Source organism: Biomphalaria glabrata, chromosome 8 (assembly GCF_947242115.1).
Source record: "Biomphalaria glabrata chromosome 8, xgBioGlab47.1, whole genome shotgun sequence".
NCBI lineage: Eukaryota > Metazoa > Mollusca > Gastropoda > Planorbidae > Biomphalaria > Biomphalaria glabrata.
In genome coordinates this window covers 41,819,373-41,846,172 of record NC_074718.1, presented here as the reverse complement: position 1 = coordinate 41,846,172, position 26,800 = coordinate 41,819,373, and the positions used below count along the sequence as shown (strand labels likewise).

Genomic DNA, 26,800 nt, shown 5'->3' with positions numbered 1-26,800 from the left:
TTTCAGACCTTGCGATCCATGGGGCGGACGATGTCAAAGTCATCTGCTTCTCTGGCCAACAGTTATAGACGTTAGAATGACCTCTAGGGCTCGTAGTATAGAGGTTAACGAGCAGGGTGTCATGTGGCCAGCACAACGACCAACCGCCTTTACTTTCTCCAAATAAAGTCTGGCACCCATGAGAGTTGGGTGGACTGAGGGGCGCCCTCAGAATCCCGATATTCAAAATCCCTGTCTTTGAAGGAACGTCTGTATTTATAAGATAAGATATGATAAGTAATTATCTTCTTTGAAGGAACGACCGTATTTATAAGATAAGATAATTTTTTTTTTTAATAAGATAAGAAGCGTTTTACAAGCTTGTGAAAATGTTTGTTTTCCATGTTTCGGATGTTCCTTCAGAGTTGAAGATAGTTTACTTCCTAGTCCAAACCTCCATCAGGACGACCGGGGGATGGGAGCGGGCAGGGTTTGAACCCGGGGCCATCGATAAATCTGAACGACAGTCCAGCGCATAAATGCAGCCATCCGTAATAAAGCCATCTATTATATACAGTGTATACACCACTAGTTCATCTCACTTCATGGTACAACTACCATAGAGTGCAATATAGTAACAGTGAAATGTAACAAAGGAATAAATAAAACATGTCGAACAAAGTCAATGTTGTTATTGTAGCTAATGGCAGGCCACAGTAGATCAGGGATTATCCACATTATGATTCTCGTACCCTGGCTATCATGTAAACACTGCGTCGAAGTTACTCGAACTTGAGATGGTGGGCAGGCAAAATCGGAGAACCTCTCTTGGGAACATGTCTTATGTCGTCAAAGCCTAGAGGGCGCTTTCAGAAAAGGAAATCGCTAAACGAATCGTGATGGGGAAAATGGAGGCCGCCATTTAGACTTCATCTGTTCCCCAAGGGCAGTAACTTGCCGTTAATGGGAAGTAACTTAGCTACTAAGAAGATTTATTTCGATAAATGTCAAGATAGTGAGTTTATTGCATATTAAAAGGATGGTACTTTCTGACCGTATTCTAAAGCGTTTGTGTCTTTTGTTCAAGTTCTAATGCGTATTTTAGTTCAAGCATATTCACAGAGTATCTGACTTAAGTTCTTCTTGCTGACCACATGATACTATTGTTAAACGTTGGTGTGCAGTTAAACCTTACATATTCTGCTCTTAGGAACACTGGGACTCTTAGTATAGAAGTCAAAATGTCCTTTAGGACGCATACAATTCTAAAGGACTTCTAGACATCATAGTATAGACGTTTAAAGGATCTCTAGGACGCATACCATTCAAAAAGATTCTTGGACTTGTATCACATAGGTCAAATGACCTCTAGGACATAGTATACAAGTTAAAAGGTCATCTAGGACTCGTAGTATAGAAGTTAAAAGGACCTCTAGTTTGCATACAATTCTAAAGGACTTCTAGGGCTCATAATATAGAAGTTTAAAGCCCTCTAGGATTCGTAGTAAACAAGTTAAAAGGCCTCTAGAACTCGTAGTATAGAAGTGTAAATGTTTTAGAGACTCCTGGACCTCTAGGACTGTAATAATATCTAAACTCTACATTTTCCCTTCTCTTCTTTTGGTATATAGTTCAAAGTTTTGTAAGTCACACACACACAAAAATTCACTATCCCATCCGATTTAAATTTGTGCTAGCTCCCCCCCCCTCCCTTTTTCCTTATTTCTGAACGTGCTTACTTAACAGACCTTCCTCTTCCCATACCTACGAGCTCTCAGCAATGACTTCCCACCACTCCGCCATCGTCCACTCTCGCTCCATTCCCCCTTGAGAATGTGTTTCCACTGGAGTGGGGCTGTAGAGTAATTGTGGTTATTTTTAGTACAAGGGGCCTCAACAACCCCCCCCCCAGCCAATGTAGGTTAGGTAAACATGGGTCACGGTGACTGTCGATGTCTGGACAGAAGTTTTTTGCATCCTGGATATAGTCGAAGGTAACGTCGTCAAGTTTCCTTTCAGTTGCGCAGGCGGCTATCTACGAGGGCGTTGTCTAGCCGTCACGAAGACCAACTGCCTAGCTTTCCCTAACGCTGACTCAAAAAAGCAGTTATTCGTAATGCTGACCACATGATGCCATCGTTAACCCTTGAAGTGCTGAGCGGTTTTACAATGAGTGCATTCAAAATGGACTTACAATTCTGATGTTAAGAGGCTAAACTACCACACGCGTTTTAAGGGTTAAAGAAGCAGATTGACTTAATATAGCTTGCATTTAGGACATCTAAAGCTCGTCGTTTAGACAGGGACGGGTTTAAGTAAGTGGCTACCCTGTGTAGGATTTTTAGTATTAATTGATAGTCGTAATGCTGACCACATGATACCATCGTTAACTATTGGTTAAAGAAGCAGATGAACTTAATATAGCTTGCATTTAGGACCTCTAGAGCTCGTCGTTTAGACAGGGCCGGATTTAAGTAAGTGGCTACCCTGTGTAGGATTTTTAGTAGTAATTGAAAGCGCTAATAAAAAAAAAAAAGTCTTCTTCAAAACCTAGCAGACCAAATGGCTACTGATTGGCTGTTCAACTTTTTTTTAGCGATAAACGTGGATATTTCAACGAACAGCCAACTTTACCATCCATAAAAGAGGTTAGATACTCATTCAGGGTTGTTTGTCCAATTCACACCACAAGATAAAATCAACAAAAGGGGCCGCAGAAGCTGGAGCTAACATAAATCAAAGCGAGGACTCTCAAAGCCAGAGCATTGAACCACTAGACTAGCCTGAACTTTATTTTTTTTAGATTCAGATTTAAATGTAAATAACTTATTGTTGGCGTCATTGTTATACTATCTTGTCTTATAAATTACAGACGTTAATTCATAAGAGAATATAATGACGTCCTACGCGTGGGTAAAAACAACAACAACAAAATACAACTAAATAGCCCCTTTCAGACCTTCATATCTATATGGCAGTTGATGTAAAGATCATGTTACTACAGCCAACGGTTAACGAGGGTGCCATGTGGCCAGCACAACGATCAACCGCATTTACTCTCAACAACTAATGTCAGGTACCCATTAGAGTTGGATGGACTCAGTGGGTATCCTAAATATTTCAAAGCTAAAAAATTCCTTCCTTTATCGAAATGTGAACCCTAGACTCGCAAGCCAAGCGTTTAACCACTCATCCACAACACCCTACGCCTATCCATGTTTAGTCAGGCATGTTAATTAGAGACTTCAACTCCACTAAGTCGTTGGTTTTCCTGGCTGATTCAGGCAACCCATTCATGCTCTAATGGCAATAGGTAATATAGAGCATGGATAAATTTTGTACTAGCGTATGGAATAAGAGGATGCGCCTTTATCTTTGTGTCTTTCTGAGTATTTTATTAGCTTTTGTTCTTCTGTTTGAAGATTATGGTTCAGTGTTTTATGTATTACTACTGCTTTACTTCTAAGTCTTCTATCTATTCGTTTGTTATAAATCTCATGGCTCTGTTGTGCGCCTGTTCTGATTTCTTTGTTATTTTTTCTTTCTATTTTTCAATGGTATTAAGACAGTGTATTAAAAAATATGCTTTTTTTTATTTCATAGGAGTTTATCGATCACAAGCCAATAGTATGTGAATACTTTCTCTCATAGAACTGTATAACCAATATTGGAAGAATTAGATTCATCAAGGTAAAGTGCATGTGCACTCTTATTTTTCTTTTGGGGGGGAGGGGATAGGGAGAAATTACAGACGTCTTATTACATAGGCTTAAGTTAATCATTTTTAATTTTAACGGACACAAGCTCCGGTCTTCGTGGATTTCAAATTAAAACCAGATTATTGATTTTTTTTTCCACCAAGATTCACACAGACCTGTGTTTGCAGTTTTTCTATTAAAATGTTTCATCCGAAGGAAAGAATATTTGTTTAGGAGACTAGTAAAAAAAATGTTTTCAAATCTGATTCTGATTTTAATTTAGTTTTCTTTGATCTCGTTTCATAGTAGGCGTGTTTGTTATTGCTCTTGTCACTTAGTGTTGCATCGCATATCCCGAAACACTTCATCAAACAGACAAAGATACATGGTATAGAAAGTTTTTTTAAAACAAATTTCTGACATATATAAACAGGGCATAAAATTTTTGCTAGAAAAGTACAAATGCAGCGTAATGAATTTAACAAAATTTGTTTTATTTTGAAATGTATCTTTCGAAAAATAAAGTGGAAAAAAAAAAGACTTCGTTCGTCTACAACACAGAACACTGGACAACACAACACAGGACACTGGACAACACAGGACACTGGACAACACAACACAGGACACTGGACAACACAGGACACTGGACAACACAACACAGAACATTGGACAACACAGGACACTGGACAACACAGGACACTGGACAAAACAGGACACTGGACAACACAACACAGAACATTGGACAACACAGGACACTGGACAACACAGGACACTGGACAACACAGGACACTGGACAACACAACACAGGACACTGGACAACACAACACAGGACACAGGACAACACAGGACACTGGACAACACAACACAGAACATTGGACAACACAGGACACTGGACAACACAGGACACTGGACAACACAACACAGGACACTGGACAACACAGGACACTGGACAACACAGGACACTGGACAACACAACACAGGACACTTGACAACACAGGACACTGGACAACACAGGACACTGGACAACACAACACAGGACACTGGACAACCCAGTGATCGTCAGCTTGGACAGTTTATGAACAATTTTAACGTGAACTGTTGTGTAAACCGTAAACTTATGTTAGTGTCTTATGTGTTGTTGGCAAGGCAATCTCTTCAGTACTGAATAAAAAAAAAAGTAATTTACAGCAACAATGAACTGGTCCTGGCTGAGACGGGTATTCCGAAACGAGACAGGCTTTTTTCTTCTTTTTTTTTTAATCTCAAAGTTAATTAAAAAATTCAATCCTCAACTTTAAAAAAAAAAGCTTTTAGCCGACACAAAGAAAGCATGGCGCCTATTTGAAGTACGATACAGACAATGATGAAATGGAGATTTTCAAAATCGCTTTTAGTTTTTGAGATATGAACGTGCTAAATGACACTTAGACTGTTAAAATAGCTAAGTTGGCAACACTATGGTTCAACTTAGTGTCCTTGACATTGTTTAGTTTATAAAACTGTAACCCGAAATGAAAAAATTGCATCCGGAAAAGAATCGGAACAAAGCAGAACATAAAACCTACTCTATTCTTAGCTTGGCCCTCTGCTAACTAGCCAACGATTTAATCACTATAGCTGCTGGCTTCGAATCAATGTCTTCTGTATGGAAGAATCTAGTCAGCAGATTCGGAATGATTTTTGGTGACAAAGTGAAGATCAAATTGGTAGGTCGTCTGCAAACATCAGCACCGGCTTGCACCGTTTGTTTGCACAATCCGCTGCACCGCCGCGGTCATGTCTAGCAGAGACGGCGCCGGGGATCGCGCCTTTATCCGACATCGCTTTTCACCTCAGGGCGAAAGGTCTGCGCAGAGACCATTAGGGGGAGGGGGAGATTGGAAGCCGATAGGTAACAGATATCATGGACCTAATACCAATATTGCATCGATGACATTGGGCTGGGTAGGGGAGGAACATGGCGTATGGTGTTTGGCAAGTAAGGGGAGGAAATATTTGTCAAGTAAATGTGTCAATGGCCTGACACCAACGTGAGTTATGGACCTTTTTAGCTCTATTTATGTCCCCTACATTAACGCTGCCTGTTGAATTCCACTTTCTTACGAAACTAAAAGATTGTGCTTCCAAACAAGTTGTTAGTCCAAAAATTTACCCAGTTTATTGATAAACTTCATGTACTCTTGGTTGTTCTACGTTCTTCCGTCAAAACTTGCTATTTGCGTGTTTTTTTTTTTGTGTTTTTTTTGTTCCGTAGATGGATCCATATTTGGTACTCGCTCCCCATTGACAAACCGCACCATTCAATCGAGACTATTCGTTATAGAATGCCTCAACACTGACTTGCAACGTCACAACCTGTGGGCAGTTTAGACCAATAGATCGTTGACACGTCGTACAGACATGTGAATTGGGAGCGAGCTATTATTTAGGAGGGCCTTGAAGGTGTCTGTGAGGTCAGATGTCACTATCCTCTTAGTTGATATGAAATCTGGATATATTATTTTAGACAACTTCCATAGCAGCTTTCCCCAAAAGCTTAAGTTCCCATATAATAATAATAATTATTATTATGTTAGAAAAGAACGAGCATTCTCAGGCGCTGCCAGGGTCGAGTTTCGTTAAAGGGAAACAAAATTCACCGTAGTCCCTTTATCAGTTTCCACTGAGGAATTTTCTGGTGATCTGGCAGGTCTGCAGCAGTACCGCCCTCTGACAGGCAAAGAGAATGTTCCTAGTAATGCCAAGGGTCTTGAAGGTATATGTTTGGTCAGTTGTTATTATCCCCTCGGTTGATATAACAATGGGGTATATTGTTGTTCTAGATAACTTCCATATTATTATTATTAGTAGTAGTAATAGTAGTAGTAGTATTCATAAGAACTGATTATCAATTATCTAACGTTTACCTAAAGCTGAGAAAGAAATATATTCGAACACAAGACAGAGAGTTTCTCGTCACGTGACAGAAACATCCACTAACGCTATTACTTCAACAAAGTAAGAAATCGGAAAGTCGACAAATCCCAAAGTCTTTGCCAGCAAAGGTGTCGCTCAGTGGCGGAAATATACAAGTCGAGAGTGATTAAATTGGACATGTCTGCCCAGACTTTTTACGGGTGTGCCAGGGCACTACGAGAGAAAAAATACGAAACTAAAAATGTACAAAACATGCATATATAAAACATAATAAACAATGTAATATGTAAACCAAATTGTCGGAGACAAAAAAATGAGAACTACTGTTTGATATATCCTGATGTAGACAGGTAAATAATCCATTCATTAACTGTAGATCAAGACGGGAAAAAGTCCGAGAACTATTTAATCGCTACATCAGCATGATTTAATATAGATAGCATCACAGACGTATTTTCTCTAGGGAATCGGTCAATAATATAATCAAAATTAAATTTTCAACATCGAATCTCGAGATAACATCAGACTGTTGCAATTAATTCTTTCCCCCTTTTAGTGCTTGTAGCTCCAGGCATTTATAATTGCCTGAGATACATTCAAAATGCAAAAAAAAAACCCACCCACACCCACCTGTATTGTTACTTTCTGTCCCTCTAGGTCCGGGGGATATTCCAGCTACCCGTCGCCTCAGCGTGGCCCTCCGGTGGAAACTTCCAGGGGTGGACCTGGATAGGCTAAGAACGAGTAGCGAACCAGGCCTTCTAGCAGGTCTCCCTGGGTGAGCTTTTTTTTTTTTTTTATCTCACTCGGGGTGGGGATGGAACAAGTAACCTGCAACCCAGTCCAAAAAGTCCGCCACTCCGTTCCACAAGGGGGTTGTCATCAGTACCAGGAGCCTGGAGTGGCGACCTTCGCACGGAATTGTGGCGGTTACAGTATAGGAATATGAGACAAGCTCCCCGCAGTTAGCATTGTTCTCGGGGACGGTGCGCTGTGTACACGGCACGGCCCGGTCCGGCCCAGTCAACCGATATGGCCGTTTACCGTTGGGAGCCCTCAGACAGGACACGGGACACGGGCAGCAATATAAACTGGCCATTCGAGCTGGAAAGCAATGGCTACAGCCGACTACTACACATTGTGATTTAGTGATGGGTTGAAATAGGATTCTCCTTTTTCTAGCGCCGACTTAGTCTAATTAAAAGCACTCTCTCAATGTGTCTGTCACTACAAATGCTGATTATGTTGTACAATTGAGAAATAGAAATTCTAGATCAGGGTTTCTCAAACTATTTCCTTAACGGAACATCTCGCATACTATGAGTACTTTGCGAAAAACTTTGCTTGTTTTTTAGAGAGATTAATTCACGTGGTGGCCTACTAGTTAACTATTCCACTAATGTTTTATTCACTGATCGGACTGAGAAATGGCCTTAAATGTAAATAAATATATTGCAACAACAATCAGACGAATGTTGGGGAGTTATAACATTGTATGAAATGAACACAAATTCACAAATACAATTTAACATAAGAAACCTAAATTCAAAGCAAAAATAATGACAGAATAGCCTACTTCAAGCATAAATACACAATTAATTAAAATGATAAATCCACCGTTAAGATACTCATAAAGCACAATGAAATAATGGCTCCAAATGTTCTATTATACCCATCTTTAAAAAAAGGATTATTGCTTAGTCTTAAGCTATTTTTAGCATTTTAGGACTTTTAAGTGCTATTTGTAGCTTGTAGCTTGTAGCTACCACAAGGCGTTTCGAAAATTAAAAACAAAAAACTATTTCCGTTGTTATTTGCCACCATTCACATACCCTCTAACGTGCCTGTCACTATAGAGTGAACACATTTCTACTACAGTAGGTAGCGTGAGTTTGTATTATGAGGAAAAATGAATAAGTTGTATTGAGAGAAAGGAGTGATTTGTATTAAGAGGAAGGGGTGATTTGAACTGACAGAAAGGAGTGATTTGTACTGACAGGAAGGGGTGATTTGTATTGACAGGAAGAATTGATTTGTACTGAGAGGAATGAGTGATTTGTACTGACAGGAAGGAGTGATTTGTACTGACAGGAAGGAGTGATTTGTACTGACAGGAAGGAGTGATTTGTACTGACAGAAAGGAGTGATTTGTACTGACAGGAAGGAGTGATTTATACTGACAGGAAGGAGTGATTTGTACTGACAGGAAGAAGTGAGTAAGAGGAAGAACGATAAGGTCGAAATATAAAATACATAACAGGCTTACCTCTGTGACAAAATGGTGGAGACACTGTCAAATTCATCCTTCCTCTCTGTGGCCGATATCGGAACTTTAAGTCCAAACATCCTTGCTTGTATTATCCCAGGGAGTACATGTCCAAAACATTGAAGGTAAGAGGCTCAAAACCAATCGATAGCCGGAAGTATGTGTTCATGAACTAGGAAGCACTTAATCAGGTGACCATTTGTTCAACGATGATTGGCTGTTATATTTAGTAGTCAGTTTATTCCGGAAACTATAAAGGATATTGTGACTGTTCTAATCACGATCCATTCCTCTAAATCTCTTGTCCTGAAAAATTCACCAATTTTGTCCATGTTTTCATTTACTGGTATTGAGAAAGACATGACCTAGAAAGAAAGAGAAAAAAACGCTTGATTATTATCACTGCTGCAAACATTCTCATGTTTTCCAGAAGGAGGGGTCCTAATTGTGTACACTTACTTGGTAATAACATAACACATGGATCGAGTGGAATGGAAATAAGAATAAGAACAACATACTAAATAATATTTTAAAAAATCGAAGTTTATACTAAGTGTAGTTGTATCAATTATTTTGGATCAATCATGTAATTAAATTTGTAATAGATATAGACTAACAATTATAAATTTGTGCAACATTTTTTACCAATTGTTTTTGTTAAGCACAATTTCATATTTTTTAGCTTTCTCAATAGTCTATGATCCTATAACTTATCTCGACCAGTGGGGAGGGGAACTTTTTGAACAAACGTGCCTAAGAAAAATCGAAAAAATCTTGGAAGACAACGGCCACCCGCTCCATCAGAACTACGCCAGGTCGTCGCGAAGTGGGCGACTGCTGTCAATCAAAACAAGAACGGAGCGGTACAAAAACTCGTTCGTACCTCACTCGGTCAGACTCTATCACCGCCACTCATTGATCAGGGAACATGAAATGCACCAAGATACCTGTGTGTAGTCGCTGAATGAACTCTTTATGTTTGTTGTATTTATGTGTATGTTTCTGTTGTGTTGTCTTTATATGAGAAAAGAGTCCTTGTAATCACAACAAATTTCGGTAAGGATCAATAAAGCAGTCTTAGTCTTAGTCTTAGAAAGGAAGGGACATCTGGGTGAATTTTACCGTAATCGTTTTTTAAAACCATTTATTAAAAAAAAAAGGGGGTACTGCCTGAATTCGAACTCATGACTCAAACCTCCTGAAGCTGACATTCTAGCCACTCAGCTAGTGAGGTGTGTAATAAAAAGAAGATTGTATAGTGTGTTGTTTAGTTCAAATTTACTTTAAAGCGGTGACCTAAAAAGGTGACTAATTCAACTTATACCACCACCTCAATCCAGTACAATTTCTTTCCCTTGTTCGAGATAGCAAAAAAAAAAATTAATTACCAAAAGTTAAATAACTAATTCGTAATTTTTTTAAAAAATTGGTTCTTGTGTTGTCAGGTAAAAAAAAATAATTATGTGAAATTTCATCTTGATCCGAGATAGGGTGTCGGAGAAATAACGTGAACAAACTTTTTACCAGACTGACAGACAGACGAAGATTGAGTTGATACAAGCTTTGTAAAAACAAAAAGATCAGTTGGGCGGTAATGTAATTTCTTTGTTGATCTGTCGTCTGCTTTCTTTGTTGTTGGGAGTTATTTCCCTTTCAACAATGACATGATAAAGAATGGAAGAGCAATGGATGTCTGATATTAAGTCCACCGAATGTGAAAATAATAAGATTAATAGCGCAAAGTAAGTCTTTTATGTGTGTGTGTGTGTGTGTGTGTGTGTTTGTGATTCCAGTGTATGAAATATAATTGAGGTAGGATACATAAACTGTATGATATATAATGTGCTCAGTTATTGCATAAAGGCTGGCATGTTATATTCTTATGTTTTTAAAGTCAACACTTGGGTTGCCTTTGATTCGATTTTTTTAAGAAAGCTTCTTTGTTATTTCCCCTTTAATGGAATTATGGTTAATATTCAAGCCCAACAAAGATCACAAACATGAAGAGACCCTCGTCAAGCACGCATATACATAATATAAACATCAGGATTAAAAAAAAAATATAACCGATTAAACTCCATGTAGGCACCTATTGATTTTTTAAAACTCTCTCTCTCTCTCTCTCTCTCCCTCTGTCTGTCTGTCTCTCTCTCTCTCTGTGTGTGTCTCTCTCTCTGTCTCTCTCTGTCTGTCTGTCTGTCTCTCTCCCTCCCTCTTTCTCTCTCTCTCTGTGTCTTTCTCTGTGTCTTTATCTCTGTCTGTCTCTCTCTTTGTCTCTCTCTCTGTCTGTCTCTCTCTCTGTGTCTGTGTGTGTGTGTGTCTCTCTCTCTCTGTGTGTGTCTCTGTCTGTCTCTCTCTTTGTCTCTCTCTCTCTGTGTCACTGTGTGTGTGTGTGTGCCTCTCTCTCTGTGTCTCTCTGTGTGTGTGTGTGTCTCTCTCTCTCTGTGTGTCTCTGTCTGTCACTCTCTGTCTGTCTCTCTCTTTGTCTCTCTCTCAATGTGTCTCTGTGTGTGTGTGTCTCTGTGTGTGTCTGGGTGTGTGTGCCTCTCTCTCTGTCTGTGTCTCTCTGTGTGTGTCTCTCTCTCTGAGTGTCTCTCTCTGTCTGTCTCTCACTCTGTATCTCTGTGTGTGTGTCTCTCTCTCTGTGTCTCTGTGTGTGTGTGTGTCTCTCTCTCTGTGTCTCTCTCTCTGTGTCTCTGTTTCTTTCTCCTCTCCCTCAGTTCTATATAACTGTATATTGTGGACTGACTTAAGATTCCAGTTGAAATAAACAATCACTCTCTCGATGTGGATGTTTGACAAACATTTTAAATCGATTCGTAAACTTCTATCAAAATGTGAAAAGTTACTGCCCTTTGATCCAAGGGAGACGACTTGAAAGTAAGCTTGTTTTTCTTTGTGTTTTAACCCATTCCTTACTAAAGTCGCTTTCCAGCGAGTTTTTCATTACCCAAGTTAAGCAAACCATTTTGTTTTCATTTGCATAGCTATAATCAAGTGTGGAATACATAATCTCTGTACCTTATGCTCGACACTCTAAGTCAGGGGTTCTCAACCTGGGGGTCGATTGACGATTTGCCAGGGGTCGCCAAAGACCATCGAAAAACTTAATTTTTTTGTCTATTCTTCTATTCCTGTGTGTATGTGTGCACGGGGGGGGGGGGGGTCGCGTCCAAGTGGGCTATTGTAAAAAGGGGTCGCCGAGCTGAAAAGGTTGAGAACCGCTGCTCTAAGTGGTATACAACTTATAGGTAGGGTAGAATACCACTTTTAGAATTTTAGACCCCACGAACTTTGACCGACGGTTAATGAAGGATGTTATGTGACTAACACGACGATCAGCCACCCTTGCTTCCCATTGTTCTTCCTCATCTTGTTCTAGCCATCATTTTGCTGCTCAGCTATAGCCTCTTTTGCAGACTGTGCCAAGAAACAAATGAGTGTGCTGTTCTCTTCAGTTGTTCAGCACTGCTGTACAGGGTTAGGACTTAGGGTTATATTGGGCTGTAGTGGTAGTTTGGTCTGCCTAAGGTGGATTTAGATGAGTTATTCAAATAGCAATCCTTTTGTTTGAAATCCAAGTCTTCACTAGGATTTGAACTCGGAACCCGCCCGTTCGGAAGCCCAATGCTTTACCAATTAGCCACCACACCGCATTTGAGACATATTTAGACAACTCAAAAACCAGTACTACCAGCACAGTGCAAGCATGCCCCAGGGCAAGTGGGGCAGGGCAAGCGGGGCTATGAAGCAGGAAATAGTAGAATGTCACCCTAATGATAAACGCATGTGATAAATTGTCTTCTGTGTGACTTTATCGCTGTTTTATAAACTCCGCGCGTTTTAGCTTTCTTATCATCTGCGGCTTTGACAAAAGACCAACTTCTGTGTTTACCATTTTGTGGTGTGAAACAACACAACAGCAACAAAATCTTCCCTGCGATTTATCTGCTGCGCCAAATTGTCGCTGAAAAACGATGCGGAGTGTCCGTCTTATCTAAAACTAATTTACTAATTCGTGAAGCTAGTTCGGATAATAACTTCACTCTAGGAAACATCAAAGCCATTTGTATGAGAAACCTTTTTTACGACGTTTAAAGTTATGCTATAAGACAGTGATGCCCAAAATACGGCCCGCGACGTGGTTTCATCCGGCCCGCCGAAACGTCTGCACAAAGTGTAGAAAATACATTACCACCCAATTTTTTTTTTTAAAGGTTGAAAAATGTATCTTACTTAACGTAAGGCCCTGACTTTTTCTCTGATGGCTTGGTACCATGATATTTAATATTTGTGCATTTACGAAACGGGAAAAGGGAGAGCCGAAGAAACTACAACTGGACTCTGAATGCTTCATCTACCAGGAAAACTGAACGGATCTTGATTTGTTTGTGGAACATAATAAGACAAGGTGTTTGTTTTATAAAGAAAATTAGGCTGTTTAAAAAAAAAAAATAACATAAAAACGGCATTATAAGTCAAATTTGGCGGCATTCTTGGTTAAACTACGCTTAGACTTAGAGATTGGAGGATTGATGGGAATATTTACCTAAAAGAGAAAAGAAAATGAGTCGTTGGTAAAGCTAGCTAAAATTTTAATTTTTAATTAGAGAAATGAAGCAGCTTTCCGTCGAGTTAAAAAAAAACTAAAAAACTTCCACAAATATCCCATTAATTAATGTAAATGCTAGATCCACAAGTTTCTCATAAAATTATTTCAGCTCAATTTCATTTCGTTTTTGAACATTTTCGGTCATATGGCCCGCGACACGAGTGTCGAGACCAAAAATGGCCCGCAGGTCGAATTAGGTTGAGCATCACTGCTTTAAGAGAATTTAATACAATGCTGTTGATAGGGCCATACATTATGACAAATACGAAACAAATAATAAAATGAAGATTTTTGGGTGGCACAACCCTACGTCGGCCCTTGTTATTACATTTTTCTTTAAAGTTTTTTTTTTTCTTTAAATGTGGCATATTCAGATTATACTTTCACTTACAATAACACACAAGACAAGCAGATTAACGCATCCACACACAGACCATACAATACTGTTGAGCGGTCAAGGTTATTGATTAGTTTATATAGTTCATGATCATTTTCACTGTTTATTGTAATATATCCGCTGGAGGTCATCAATTATAAAGTCATAGTCGCATAAGCGAGTGGTCCAAGCAAGGTCAGTTTTGCATGTTCATTGCAAGGAACGAAGACACAAAATTGTTAATGGTTTTGTTGGTGCGTTGACCTGCTGACAGATCAGCTCGAAGTCCTATTGTTCTGATTGTTTCTATGTCCAACACTATATGAATTCGAACTCATGGCTCAAGCCTTCTCAAGCCAACGCGGGAACCACTCAACTACAGTAAAGTCTAAAAGGAAAAAAGAGACCAGACGTACGTGTAACAACCATATGCACAGATACAATTAATCTACTGCTTAACGTTGGCACATTACACTGTGATTAACATCTTAATTAGCAACGTGCAACAAAAGTTGCACTTTATCATAAAAATTGTTTTAGGTGAAAGTGAATGTGATTAAGAAGAAAATTTGCTCATAATTCGATTAAATACTTAATTTAAGTTTAAACATACTAAGCTTCAAATATTATGCTTGAAATATTTTTTTAATATAAATAACATTTACAATTTTAAATTTATATAAAAATAAAATTTACCTTTTAAAAAAAATTTATATGCCTTTATTAATTTGGGCTTTACAAATACAATTACCCCAATACTTTTTTCTATAAATAATAAAACATGTACTAAGATAGGTTAAGGCTATCTCCCCTATTATTGGATAATTGAAATGTCATTGTTACCTCCCCTTTCAGTGGTGCCTGACTATAATGACTATATTTTACACATTATTAAGTCTAATTTAAAAAAAAAAATTTAAAACAAGGTAAAAAAGGGTTGGCAAATTACGACCCGCGCGCCTCATGAGTCCCGTCGGAGTGTTTTATGCGGCCAGAAATAAAGTGTGCCCACAGATTATAAAATAATTATAATTATCTAAATAAATTTTTGAAACTTCTGATTCTTATTACTTCTGACGAAGAGGCTAAAGATACATTGTCTCTGCGTGTCATTTTATAAAGTAAACGAAAAATGATTCATATTGGCAAATAGTTTGAAACATGCAGTCAAAGATACAAACTCAGGCCAGTATGTATTCAATGCTATGAAGAACTGTGATGGAAGTGTTGGGTTGGCTTGAAACAAGATGGCAAGTGGAACAACTGATGGAGCCCAATCTCTGACTGAGAAAAACATCTTTCTCTCCGTAATTATTTTTCCACGTTTCAACGGAATTCTTCATTTTGCTCATTATTATGTCTTCCCAGTTAAGCTTCAATAACTTTTTCGCTTGTTGTTAGAAAATGTTTTATTTGGTCTAGAATTAAAGGGGAATGCTTAATCTTTTTATATAATACAAAATAAATTTAAACCATTAAATTTAACGCGGTCAAATCAACGTTGGTATCGTCAATTAGGAGAGAAAGTGTTGAATTTAACTTGAAGAGCAACATCTCAACCTACAAACTCTAAACGACAGCATTGAATATCACAACCCTTCGTCTTTATAAACAGACATATAGGAATCATAATCAAATTTTGTATTCTTGGCGATTCTAACAATGATTTAAAAAGAATAAGTTTTCTCAAATTTGTACTCTTTGAGCTCACCTTTTTTAGCAATTTGGCATTTTTATTCAGTCTTAGAGTAGACTTCGTCAGAAATATGCATTGAACCAGTATTCACAATAACAAGTCTAATTTTAGTGTCGATCATTGAAAAATACAAAGGTCGATGACTGTTGTCGAGTTCATAATTCAATGCAGTTATCTTTCGTGGCTTCAACAATCGATCATCTTCTTGGTTTGCTAAAGGTGCATACAAATTGATGTCGCGGCTCTGGGTGGATGCATAGATTGTTGTGAGAGACAGGAAATGGGGGAGGGGGGAGGGAGTTAACATCATTATACTTCTATGGCTAAATCAATGGCGTTTGTGTGTCAGTGGCTGGAGAATAACGTCACTGTCCCGATCTTTCTTAAAATATGGTGTCCATGGCACTCTGTATAGCAGGACATCGATTTTACTTAGGAAGTAAATGTCAGCCACACCTGAATGGTTACACCATCGGACACTTCAAATGTGATTTAATGAGTCATTTATAGTACATAGTAAGGCGTGATGGCATTTAGTTGTATATAGGCACTCAACCGTAACCCTAACTCAATGACCCGTTCACAGAAAAAAACATTTTAAAAAGTATTTTTTTTTAACCAGAAAATTGATATCAATAAATAATGGTGAAGTTTTTTTATCAGGGCTGGGAGAAGAAAAGTAAAAGGGCCCATTTAGGACCTTGCGATCTAAAGGGCAGATGATGTAAAATGTCGTCAGCTTCTATGTCCGACGGTTAGAGTGCCATGTAGACATCACAACGACAAGCTTGCTTTGATTTTCCTAGAAAATGTACTCAGTGGCGTTCTAAAAGTCCCAAAATTCAAGATTCCAGTCTTCACCGAGATTCTAGCCTGGAACCTCTCGAGTCGGAGGTCAGGCGCTTTACTACTCGGTCACCATGCCCCTCTATGGTAAGTACCTACATATAAATTGTTATTGTAATTATTATTAATGGAAATGAATAAGTTCAGTTGCGTTGGTTGATTGATACTACTACACTATCTGAGGACAAATATATTATTAGCGAATTAGGGATTGTATCGAGACAAATGTCGCCACAGCCGCATTAAATATCAAATGTTCAAAAATCTGTAATTTAATATTTTTTTTAGATACAAGTAAAGCATTAATCAATTTAAAACATCTATTTTTTATTTAAATGAATGCCACCAAAAACTAAGAACATAAAGTAACGTTCAAACATTTGTATCATTGTTTATCTCCCTGCTAATAAAAAATTCACAGAAGATATAATGATTATAGCCCTTGAAATGTTACATTTCACTATTATCACTAGATAAATGGACGCAGTGTATTGTCCCATTTGCTGATTTAGCACCGTGTTGGGAGAGAAGGCAACGAGAAGTAGTGAATTTATTGACTAACTATTTTATTTTGGCCAAATCATTTTATTTAGATTGTAACTTTCTCTGGCAATAAAAATAGCAAGCAGAAACATCGACGCGTGCGGGGCACTGTCACGTGTTTAAAAAAAGGAACGCAGCGATTGGCTGAGTCTGCCTTATAATAAATTACAGAGCAATGTAAGAGAAATACTATAATCGAATCTTTCTATGAATTATCCTCGATTTCGATTATAGTTGTATCAAATGCATGTTGAATACACGTCTTCTGTCCTTTAAGTATTAAAGGCATTGGAAATGATTGATGCTTACGGCGGTCGTGGTGGCTGAGCGGTGAGGCGCTTAGCTTACGAGCCAATGAGTCTCGAGTTCGAAATTCGATGACGACTTGAATGATGAATTTCGGGATTTTTATGACGCCCCTGAATCCACCCAACTCTAACGAGTACCTGACAGGCGTTGGAGAAATAAAGGCGGTTGGTCATGTGCTGGCCACATGACACCCTCGTTAACAATTGACAACAGATACAGGGGACATTTACATCATCTACCCCGTAGATTGCAAGCTCTGAAAAGGTTCTTTACTATACTTGTCTTTAGAATTTTCAAAATTCAAAATAATTTTTTCTTTTCTTTTTCGTTTGTCTTTTTTAAGAAATCGGAAATAAAAAGTTGTTACGTGGCTAACAGGACCAGCCATTGTTCTTACAAAGGACTAAATAAGTACATTTTTAGTCACTCTTGATCCTCTTCGTCTTCGTGTTTTTCTTTTCGACTCCTATCTCTCTATCAGAGATCTAATCAAGAAGTCAAAAGCTGGGGGGATTTAGGGAGGAGAAATGGTTGCAGTCCTCCCCCGAGGAATGATTAATGACCATAGAGTCAGTGACGTCTCATCTTAAGACCTGACTTAAAGGTATTAGCTTTCTCAGCGCTTTGTGGAGGCTTTTATCTGGAGTCTTTGTCTAAGTGTTATTTGTTACTGTAACACTTTTATGTGTGTCGGTGTGTCTGTGTGTGTATGAGAGTTTGTGAGTGTCAGTGTTTATGAGTGTATGTGATCGAGTGGGTTCGTGCATTACTTGTTGAAAACATCAAGTGGTGACCAGATGACCTAAAGACCTAAATACAAATTTAGATCTAGATCTTTGCACTTTCATTTTTTTTTTCAGGCCCCTGTGCCAGCGAAGTTTCTCAGTATCTGTAGTCGAAGGCCTACAAAGGAATTGTAAGGTTTGAGAAAGGAATTGTAAGGTTTGAGAAAGGAATTGTAAGGTTTGAGAAAGGAATTGTAAGGTTTGAGAAAGGAATTGTAAGGTTTGAGAAAGGAATTGTAAGGTTTGAGAAAGGAATTGTAAGGTTTGAGAGACGACCTTGCCCTTTTACTTGTACACATTTACAAATGAATGGCCCAAAGTTTTCACTGCCCCAGAGGACAGCCTTCTGAACATATATATAATACTAGCCGGATGTGACCCGCGGCCTGCTGGCCTTGGTTTGGGTATTACTGTTCTACTGGATTGAATTTGGATCTAAGTTAAACATCGAGAATGTTCCCTTCACATTGTTTTTTATTTGGCCAAGAAAATAAAAGTAGAGTGTGAAAGTGGGTTTGCCCGTTCAGCCGACATATTTATATCATATAAAATACTTTGAAAGCGGGTTTACCCGATTTGTTAAAAACTTTCGTTTCTTAATAGAGATATAACTAGGTACTTTTTGTCTATTTTTAAGTCCCTCCGATAGTGGTAGGGACATTAAACATACACTGCGGTCCCCGTTATGATCTAAGGAACATTTATGCCAAGTTTTATCAAGATTCGTTAAACTGTTTTAATTTCTATTTGGAGTATATGGGTTTATGTCAACATCACTTTTTGCTTTATATGTTAGATATAACAAGCGCACAATAAACTTATAACAGGTGTATAAAAACTTATAGCAAGTGAATAAAAACGTAGAACAAGCGTACAATACAATAAAAGAAGCGTGAAATAAAACCGTATAACAAGTCAAGAGTATAAAAAACGTACAAAAATGCGTATTACAAACTTATAACAAGCGTATAAAACAAACCTATAACAAATATATAACAGACCTATAACAAATGTATAACTAATTGAAGAACTTCCGCTAAGTAGTGTTAGTGACTTTAACCTCAACATTTTCATGGGCGAAATATTGCTAAGATAGTACCGGGTATAGACAAGTTTTATATGTTTCTTTAAATTCTCTCGACTTTTAAAAAAGTTATTAATGAACTTCATTTTAATTTTTTTTTCTAATACACAAAGTATTTTTTAATGTTTTTTTTTTAATTCAGGACCAATTTAGTCCTCGGATAAATTTTAGAACATTACATTCAAACCATTAAAACTATACGATTTGATGCTTTTTACTTTGACATTAAGTCTTAGTAGCCTACAAGTGGATAAATCTCAAAGAGTTTATGATTCAGGAAACACAAGGCTTATTTTCCCTTAGCTAGTACCTTCGATGAAGTCCAGTAGGGAATCGGCGCCGTAGACGCCATTATCCCGTTGATGGTTAGAAAGGCTTTTATCCAACCACCAGGCCTGGACATGGGGCTCTTCATCCCTGTCCTGTCTGAGGGCTCCCAACGGTAAACGGCCATATCGGTTGACTGGGCCAGACCGGGCCGTGCCGTGTACACAGCGCACCGTCCCCGCTCTCATACCACTCGCTATAAGTGGTCGAGAACAGTGCTAACTGCGGGGAGCTTGTCTCATAGTCGGCTGTAGCCATTGCTTTCCAGCTCGAATGGCCAGTTTATGTTGCTGCCCGTGTCCCGTGTCCTGTCTGAGGGCTCCCAACGGTAAACGGCCATATCGGTTGACTGGGTCGGACCGGGCCGTGCCGTGTACACAGCGCACCGTCCCCGAGAACAGCGCTAACTGCGGGGAGCTTGTCTCATATTCCTATACTGTAACCGCCACAATTCCGTGCGAAGGTCGCCACTCCAGGCTCCTGGTACTGATGACGACCCCCTTTGTGGAACGGCGTGGCGGGCTTTTTGGACTGGGTTGCAGGTTACTTGTTCCATCCCCACCCCGAGTGAGATTAAAAAAAAAAAAAAAGCTCACCCAGGGAGACCTGCTAGAAGGCCTGGTTCGCTACTCGTTCTTAGCCTCTCCAGGTCCACCCCTGGAAGTTTCCACCGGAGGGCCACGCTGAGGCGACGGGTAGCTGGAATATCCTCCGGCTTAGCTAGTACCAGACAGACAGAGTGAGTTGCTATATTAGCTGACAATGTTTAAATTCTATACAGGGCATTAAAATTGACAATAGCATGCGACAAATTTCACCTATAAAAGACAATATGCAAACCATGGATATTTACTTACTATAGCAGTTGACGACATGCTAACTCTAGCAGAAGACACTCACGACACACTTATAGCTGACAACGACAGTAACGCAACATCTGCCATAAAACTCATCAAATGAACATACCTAGATCTAAACGCTTAGAGTGATATCTAGATCTAAACGCTTAGAGTGATACCTAGATCTAAACGTTTATAGTTATATCTAGATCTAAACGCTTAGAGTACATTTTATGAAGTCCCAAAGTGATTAGTACTTTAATTGTGTTTATTTATTTATTTTTTTTTTTTGTGCCTTTTCTTCGAGTGGAGGCGAACTTTGGGTTTCCACGTCTGTTGACATTTTGAGCAGACGACAGCCTCTCTTCTACTCTTGAGCTCCCCCCTTTTTAAAAAGGGTGTCCATTTCACTGTTGCTCTTTTTCAACAATTCACTCACTCATTTTCTTTAAGATCTCTCCCATGCAGGGGCGGACTGGGTGTTAAAATCGGCCCGGGCATTTCTATACAATCCGGCCGACAAAGTTTAACATCTCATGATGTACATCCATTTCTAGTTCTACCTGTCCTCAGAATCATTCTGTTGTTAAGCTTGATAATGTATCGATAACTGATAATTGTATGCATACAATGAACTCTGTATCTTTTTTAAAAATAGAATAGGCGTTATGCAGGGCCGGACTGCAAGCATACAGTGGGCCCCGCACTTACATAGGCCCCGCTATAATTCTAGGTGTGAATTATTAAATCAAACCATTATAACTGATATATAAAAACAGGGTTTCCGCGGCCTCCTGATTTTCCAGGGCATCCCGGAAATCTCATGTAATTGCAAAATATATCCATAAAAGTCTTGGAAATCTCGTGAAATGATTAAAATCTCCTGAAAAAAAGACAAAATTGTCATTTCAAATAGGGCCCCGCAATTGTTATGGCCGGCCCTGCCGTTATGTTTCTTTTAATCGCTAAAAAGTGAGACTAAAAGGATGAAGCTTACTAGTAGCACTGACTACGGATGTAGACTATTACATTATTTCGAAAAATGTGTTAGATTAAATTAGCATTACACTGTATTGTCTGTAAAATATTTTTGTTTATACACGACGCCCAGAGGGCCCCTTTTATAATAGGATATTATAAAACCTTATACGTGCCATAGAGGCATTCATGAGTTCCTTTAGGTGGCCCTATCGGCCCATTTGGGTACCAGCCCACCGGGCATTTGCCCGAATGCCCATATAGCCAGTCCGCCCCTGCTTCCATGTATATAACAACAGTAATTGAGTGCCATTAGAGAATGGAATGGGTTGTCTGAATCAGCCAGGAATACCAACGACTAACATGATAAACATATGTGACTATATTGACACAAGAAATGCGTAAAGCGTAATTATCTTCTTTTTTTAAGTAACGTTTGTAATTTTTAAGATAAAATAAAGAATAATTTTACACGAAAAGGTGACTCCATCATTATATCAATATTCTACTAGCAAAAGACCCGTCTTCAAAGAACATGATATAATCATTTAAATCGTCTGCTGATCTGTAGAAATGGCGAGCACTAGTACGCAAGTACCCGATTCAAAGTGTGTCTAGAGCATATCGGGTCAAGCACTAAAAATACATTATCCCAGATCTGAGTGACATATATCACATACTAGAAGGAGCAATCTGTCACACTTCTCAATATGTGTCACAAAATCTGTCACATTACTCAATATATGACTTCAAATCTGACATACTAGTCAATGTGTTTTGTGTGTGTGTGTGTGCCCAGTCTTTAAGCACATTAGTTTTTCTCAACCTATTCATACCAAGATCCGTAGTCTACCGCGCCTTGTGAAAATGCGTAAAGATTCAGTTCACTTTTTTGTACCGCTGAATTTTACGATCTTCTGGTATAGAACTGAATTTAAAAAAAAAAAAGGTTCTCACATTGGGCAGGGAAGGGCGGCGAAACGAGTTAGAGAGTTTAATTCAGAATGATAATAAAAGATATGTCCCCGTGGATGCTTGGCATTTATGTATCAGTTAAAAAGCAAAGGGAGGCGCGGGTACTGAGTTGTAAAATGTTTGTAAAATGTTTTACTTATTTCGGATGTTCCTTCAGAGTTGAAGATAATTACTTCCTAGTCCAAACCTCCCGCAGGACGGCGGGGGATGGGAGCGGGCAGGGTTTGAACCCGGGACCATCGATAAGTCCGAACGACAGTCCAGCGTGCAAACCGACCAGACAACCAGTTAAAGCGCTTGGCTTCCAAACCGGGGTCCTGGGTTCGAATCCTGGTGAAGACTTTTTTTTTTACTTTCGGGATCTTTAAAGCGCCTCTGAGTCCACCCAGCTCTAGTGGGTATCTGAAAGTTGGGGAAAGTAAAGGCGGTTGGTGTTGGTCGTTGTGCTGGCCACATGAAACAGGTGACCTTTACAAGGTCTGAAAGGGGAACTTAACTAATAAGCAAAGCTTCAAAGTGAAAACTCTGAATGTCAACACAAGGTGTAATACGTTTCAAAAGGATGTCACCAGGTAGTGCGCTGGACAATCATTCGCTCATCTCGATGGTCCTGGGTTCATACTCTGTCCGCAGCCATCCCCCATCGTCCTGCGGGAGGTTTGGACTAGGAAGTAAATTGTCTTCGACTCTGAAGGAACATCCGAAACATTTCAAACATTTTACAAACAACATGGAAACGTCTGCCAACTAAAGCAGGAAAAATAAAAGACTAAAGTGCTAACTATGATGTTTTGTAGGGAAATATACTCTCTCTCTCTCTTTCTGTTTCTCTTTCTCTCTCTCTCTCTCTTTCTCTCTCTCTCTCTCTCTCTCTCTCTCTCTCTCTCTGTGACAACGGAAATAAATGAAAAAAAAAGTAGAGAAAAAAATCAATAACTAAAACAAATTACACAAGCATTAATAAACAAATATTGAAAGCAAAGAAAGTAAACACCAGAGTTCAAGTTCACGCAATAAGAGAACTACACATTCATTTATAAGAGAATTACACACTCAGCCTTTATTCTTTATTCTGCATTAGAAAACAAAACAAGGCATCCAACCTTTTCTTCTACAAAACAACTTACGAAACTCCGGTTAACTACACAATTGCAGTTGCTGGAGCTTCTAAGACAAAAGATGTTCTTGTGGGATTGTGAAAACTGGACAAATATATTTATTTTATTTCTACAAAAGTAAAAGAAATAGAGAAATTTATATTTTAAACAAATAGAAACAAAGAACAGAATTAAATGTTCATGACTTTAACCAAATAAAATACATTAACCAGTCCCTTAACTGACTAATAGATAGTCACAATAAAGTATAAAAGATATTCAAAGTGAGACTTTGGGGAACCACTACGTTAGTTACACAATGCCAGAGTTTGAAGGACTACATAACTGAAAAGTTGTAGATACAGTGACTATGTGACTGAGACTTTTGAGGGGGGTGCAAATGTATTAATTCATTCTTACAGCTTGTATTTTAAATTTAGCACTGATTTGGGATAAATATTATAATCGTCCAAACAAGTGCTAAAAATAAAAATAAATGAAAGTTATTTTATTTGTTTTGTTAAATCATTACAATATTTTTAAAGTTTAAATAACAACATATAAAAGAGAAAGACTAAACCAAGTTGGTGTCAGTTCGACTAAACGAAATAAGTTCAACATCTTTTCAGGATCCATGCCATCCCTTCTCGAATGATTACACTAAAAAATTTTTTTATGCCTCTTAGTTCTATTTGAGACCTGCTTCGGCCATTCATAGACCAACATTCATAGACCAACATTCATAGACCAACACGTTTTGCCTGATATATTTTCCAGGCAGATAAATGTCTTACTTTGTATAGGCCTAGATTGTTCAATTTTGTTCTGGTATTTAGGATACTAGTTCCCACGCATGGGTTACACGAAAATAATAATACATGGCATTGTGGAGCACCATACATGCGTTTTGGTCTTTAATGATTCAGCTTTTACTTCGAAGGCGATCATCTTTTTTTTTTTTTATTGTTCACGTCTTTCGTCGGCTTGAATGGGGTACGGGGTATCGTTAAGACCATTTTTGATCAGATCGTGGTGCCTGATAATCAAAAGAGGGCGGATCGCGAGATTATACGCTCCCCCAGTTTTCACCTAGGATTACCTCATGGTAGACCAGACATGACAATTATGTGAACACTGCATAAGATCAAAAGAAGACAGAGAAAAAAAAAAGTCTGAAGTCCATAGAGTCATTCAAAGATTAGCTCATTAGGGTTTGATCGTGCGGAAGGAAATTCAGGGAGTCTCCATTTTGTTGCTTCACACGTTGCGCAAAAGAACTCGTATGGGTGTGCTTTTTAGCAAGACTTTAGAACCCTCTTACAAGAACTCCTAGTGTACCGCAACGAGGCATCTGTAGCACATATGGTGTCACTATTTCTTGTGAGCGTGTCATCACAGACCTATATAAACATGGGCTTAGAAGTACAGATGATTCTTGATAGTCCGACGGCTATGGGACCAGAGAGGTGTACCATGACTGAAAACGTCGGACTACCAAAGTTTAGCTGTACTTCAATTAATGTAACCGTAGTTGTCAAGACAATTCTATTTATTATGTAATAAGATATTCTCATAGACTTTCAAGGGTTTAAAATAAGAAAAAAAAAAAAAGAAAAAGGTATTGATCGCCTGCTTACAAACTGATAACCATACTTTGAAGCGTGGTTGGAGAAACTATTTAGTTAAACTATACACGCTTTAAATAATTTAAAATATTGCATTATATTGTGCAGATTTCGAAACAATTTTTTTTTTGCTTATTAAGCTTATTAAGAGAGTCTTGATTAGGGTCGCTGTCCTCTCTCCTGCTTTCAAGAAATGTATGTACACCAGGCAATGTGTCTCTAGTCTGAAATGACATATTCTGTCATAAGTTCTTCTTAAGCAAGTAGGCTTTAATCTCAAATGATACAGGGACACATATAACTAAAATGTTCCGACGGATATTTCATTTGCTTATTTTTTTCTCGCTTGAAGTTAATTTATATCTTTAATTCATCAGCAGTTAAAATTATTTTCTAACTTAAACTAATTTTTTCTATATACAATATTTCCCCTATAATGTTTTTTGTTTATTTTAATGTTAGGTCTTATTCCCCTTTCCTCTTTCAATCGGGACCCTCTGCATGACAGTTTTGTGATCTCGATTTCAGACAACTAATTACCTGGCTAGCATAACTCGTGAGTCTAAGTGTTAAGGACAGGGGAAAGAAAGGGGGGAGGGGTAAAACTGTTGACTTCCATATCTATTTATCAACGTCAATGATCAATGGAAGATTAGATAGATAGATAGATAAGATAGATAAGATAGATAGATAGATAGATAGATAGATAGATAGATAGATAGATAGATAGATAGATAGATAGATAGATAGATAGATAGAGAGAGAGAGAGAGAGAGATAGAGAGATAGATAGATAGATAGATAGATAGATAGAGAGAGAGAGAGAGAGAGAGAGAGAGAGATAGATAGATAGATAGATAGATAGGTAGATAGATAGATAGATAGATAGATAGATAGATAGATAGATAGATAGATAGATAGATAGATAGATAGATAGATAGATAGATAGATAGATAGATAGATAAATAGATAGATAGATAGATAGATAGATAGATAGAGAGAGAGAGAGAGAGAGAGAGAGAGAAACAAACTATTTTAACTGCACCGAACTTGCAAGGGGGAGAAAGAGAAAGCAGAGTGTAATGAATGAAGTTATTAAGAGAGAGAAAAAAAGAGACAGTATAGAGCGAGAGCAAGAGAGAGACAGAGAGAGAGAGAGAGAACAGTAAAAGTATTTTAAAAGAAATTATTTATCCCCTAACTTTTGGTGACCTAATCTATTTACAACCTGTTTCTAGCTTGTTTTTTTTTTATTATTTTTTTTTAAAGTTTCTCTATATCTAATTAATTTTCTTTTATGAATGAAAAGTCAGTCAACTGACTAAATAAGTCGTCACGCTTCAAAGACTTGCAAAGAGAAAAAATCTATTACTTATTCGATTCACTTTAATAATATTGCTTCAGGGTCATTGATACCCACCTTTTGCTTGCAGGTAGTACTCCTAAACACCTTTTTATTAAGCAAGAAGAAGCCACAAGAAAATGATGCATAGATAGGATGAAAGAAACACAGTAACAAGGTCCTACACCTGACTTATAGACTGTTTACCACAGCTTTCGGAGATACCTACACGGAAGTAGGCCTACAAAAAGCGGAAGGATACAGTATGCAGCCTCTAATAAACAAAAATAGGCCTGAATATAATATCTCAGCTCAAATATTTTTATTTAAAAGGAAAAAAAGAATTACGTAGCTCTGATGTATAATATTGTAAAATTCAACAGCATCATAAAAAATAGATAAATTTAGAATGGACCTCATTCACCAATCGTAAACAAACAACATTTAGCCACGTGATTCTATATATCTTCTATACAAATTATGTAATCCATAGTGTCTGTCACGTGAT

At 38.2% G+C, this 26,800-nt stretch overlaps 1 protein-coding gene across 2 annotated transcripts in view; it reads right to left on the bottom strand.

Annotated features, from left to right (window-relative positions):
• The window catches only part of LOC106061454 (protein inturned-like), an 85,985-nt gene that overhangs the window by 54,119 nt on the left and 5,066 nt on the right, over nt 1–26,800 (bottom strand). For both annotated transcript variants that reach the window (XM_056038798.1, XM_056038797.1), the window contains exon 2: nt 8,860–9,224. In XM_056038798.1, the coding sequence (XP_055894773.1) occupies nt 8,860–8,939 (80 nt within the window). In that variant the 5' untranslated portion in view covers nt 8,940–9,224. The remainder of the gene's footprint in view (nt 1–8,859; nt 9,225–26,800) is intronic.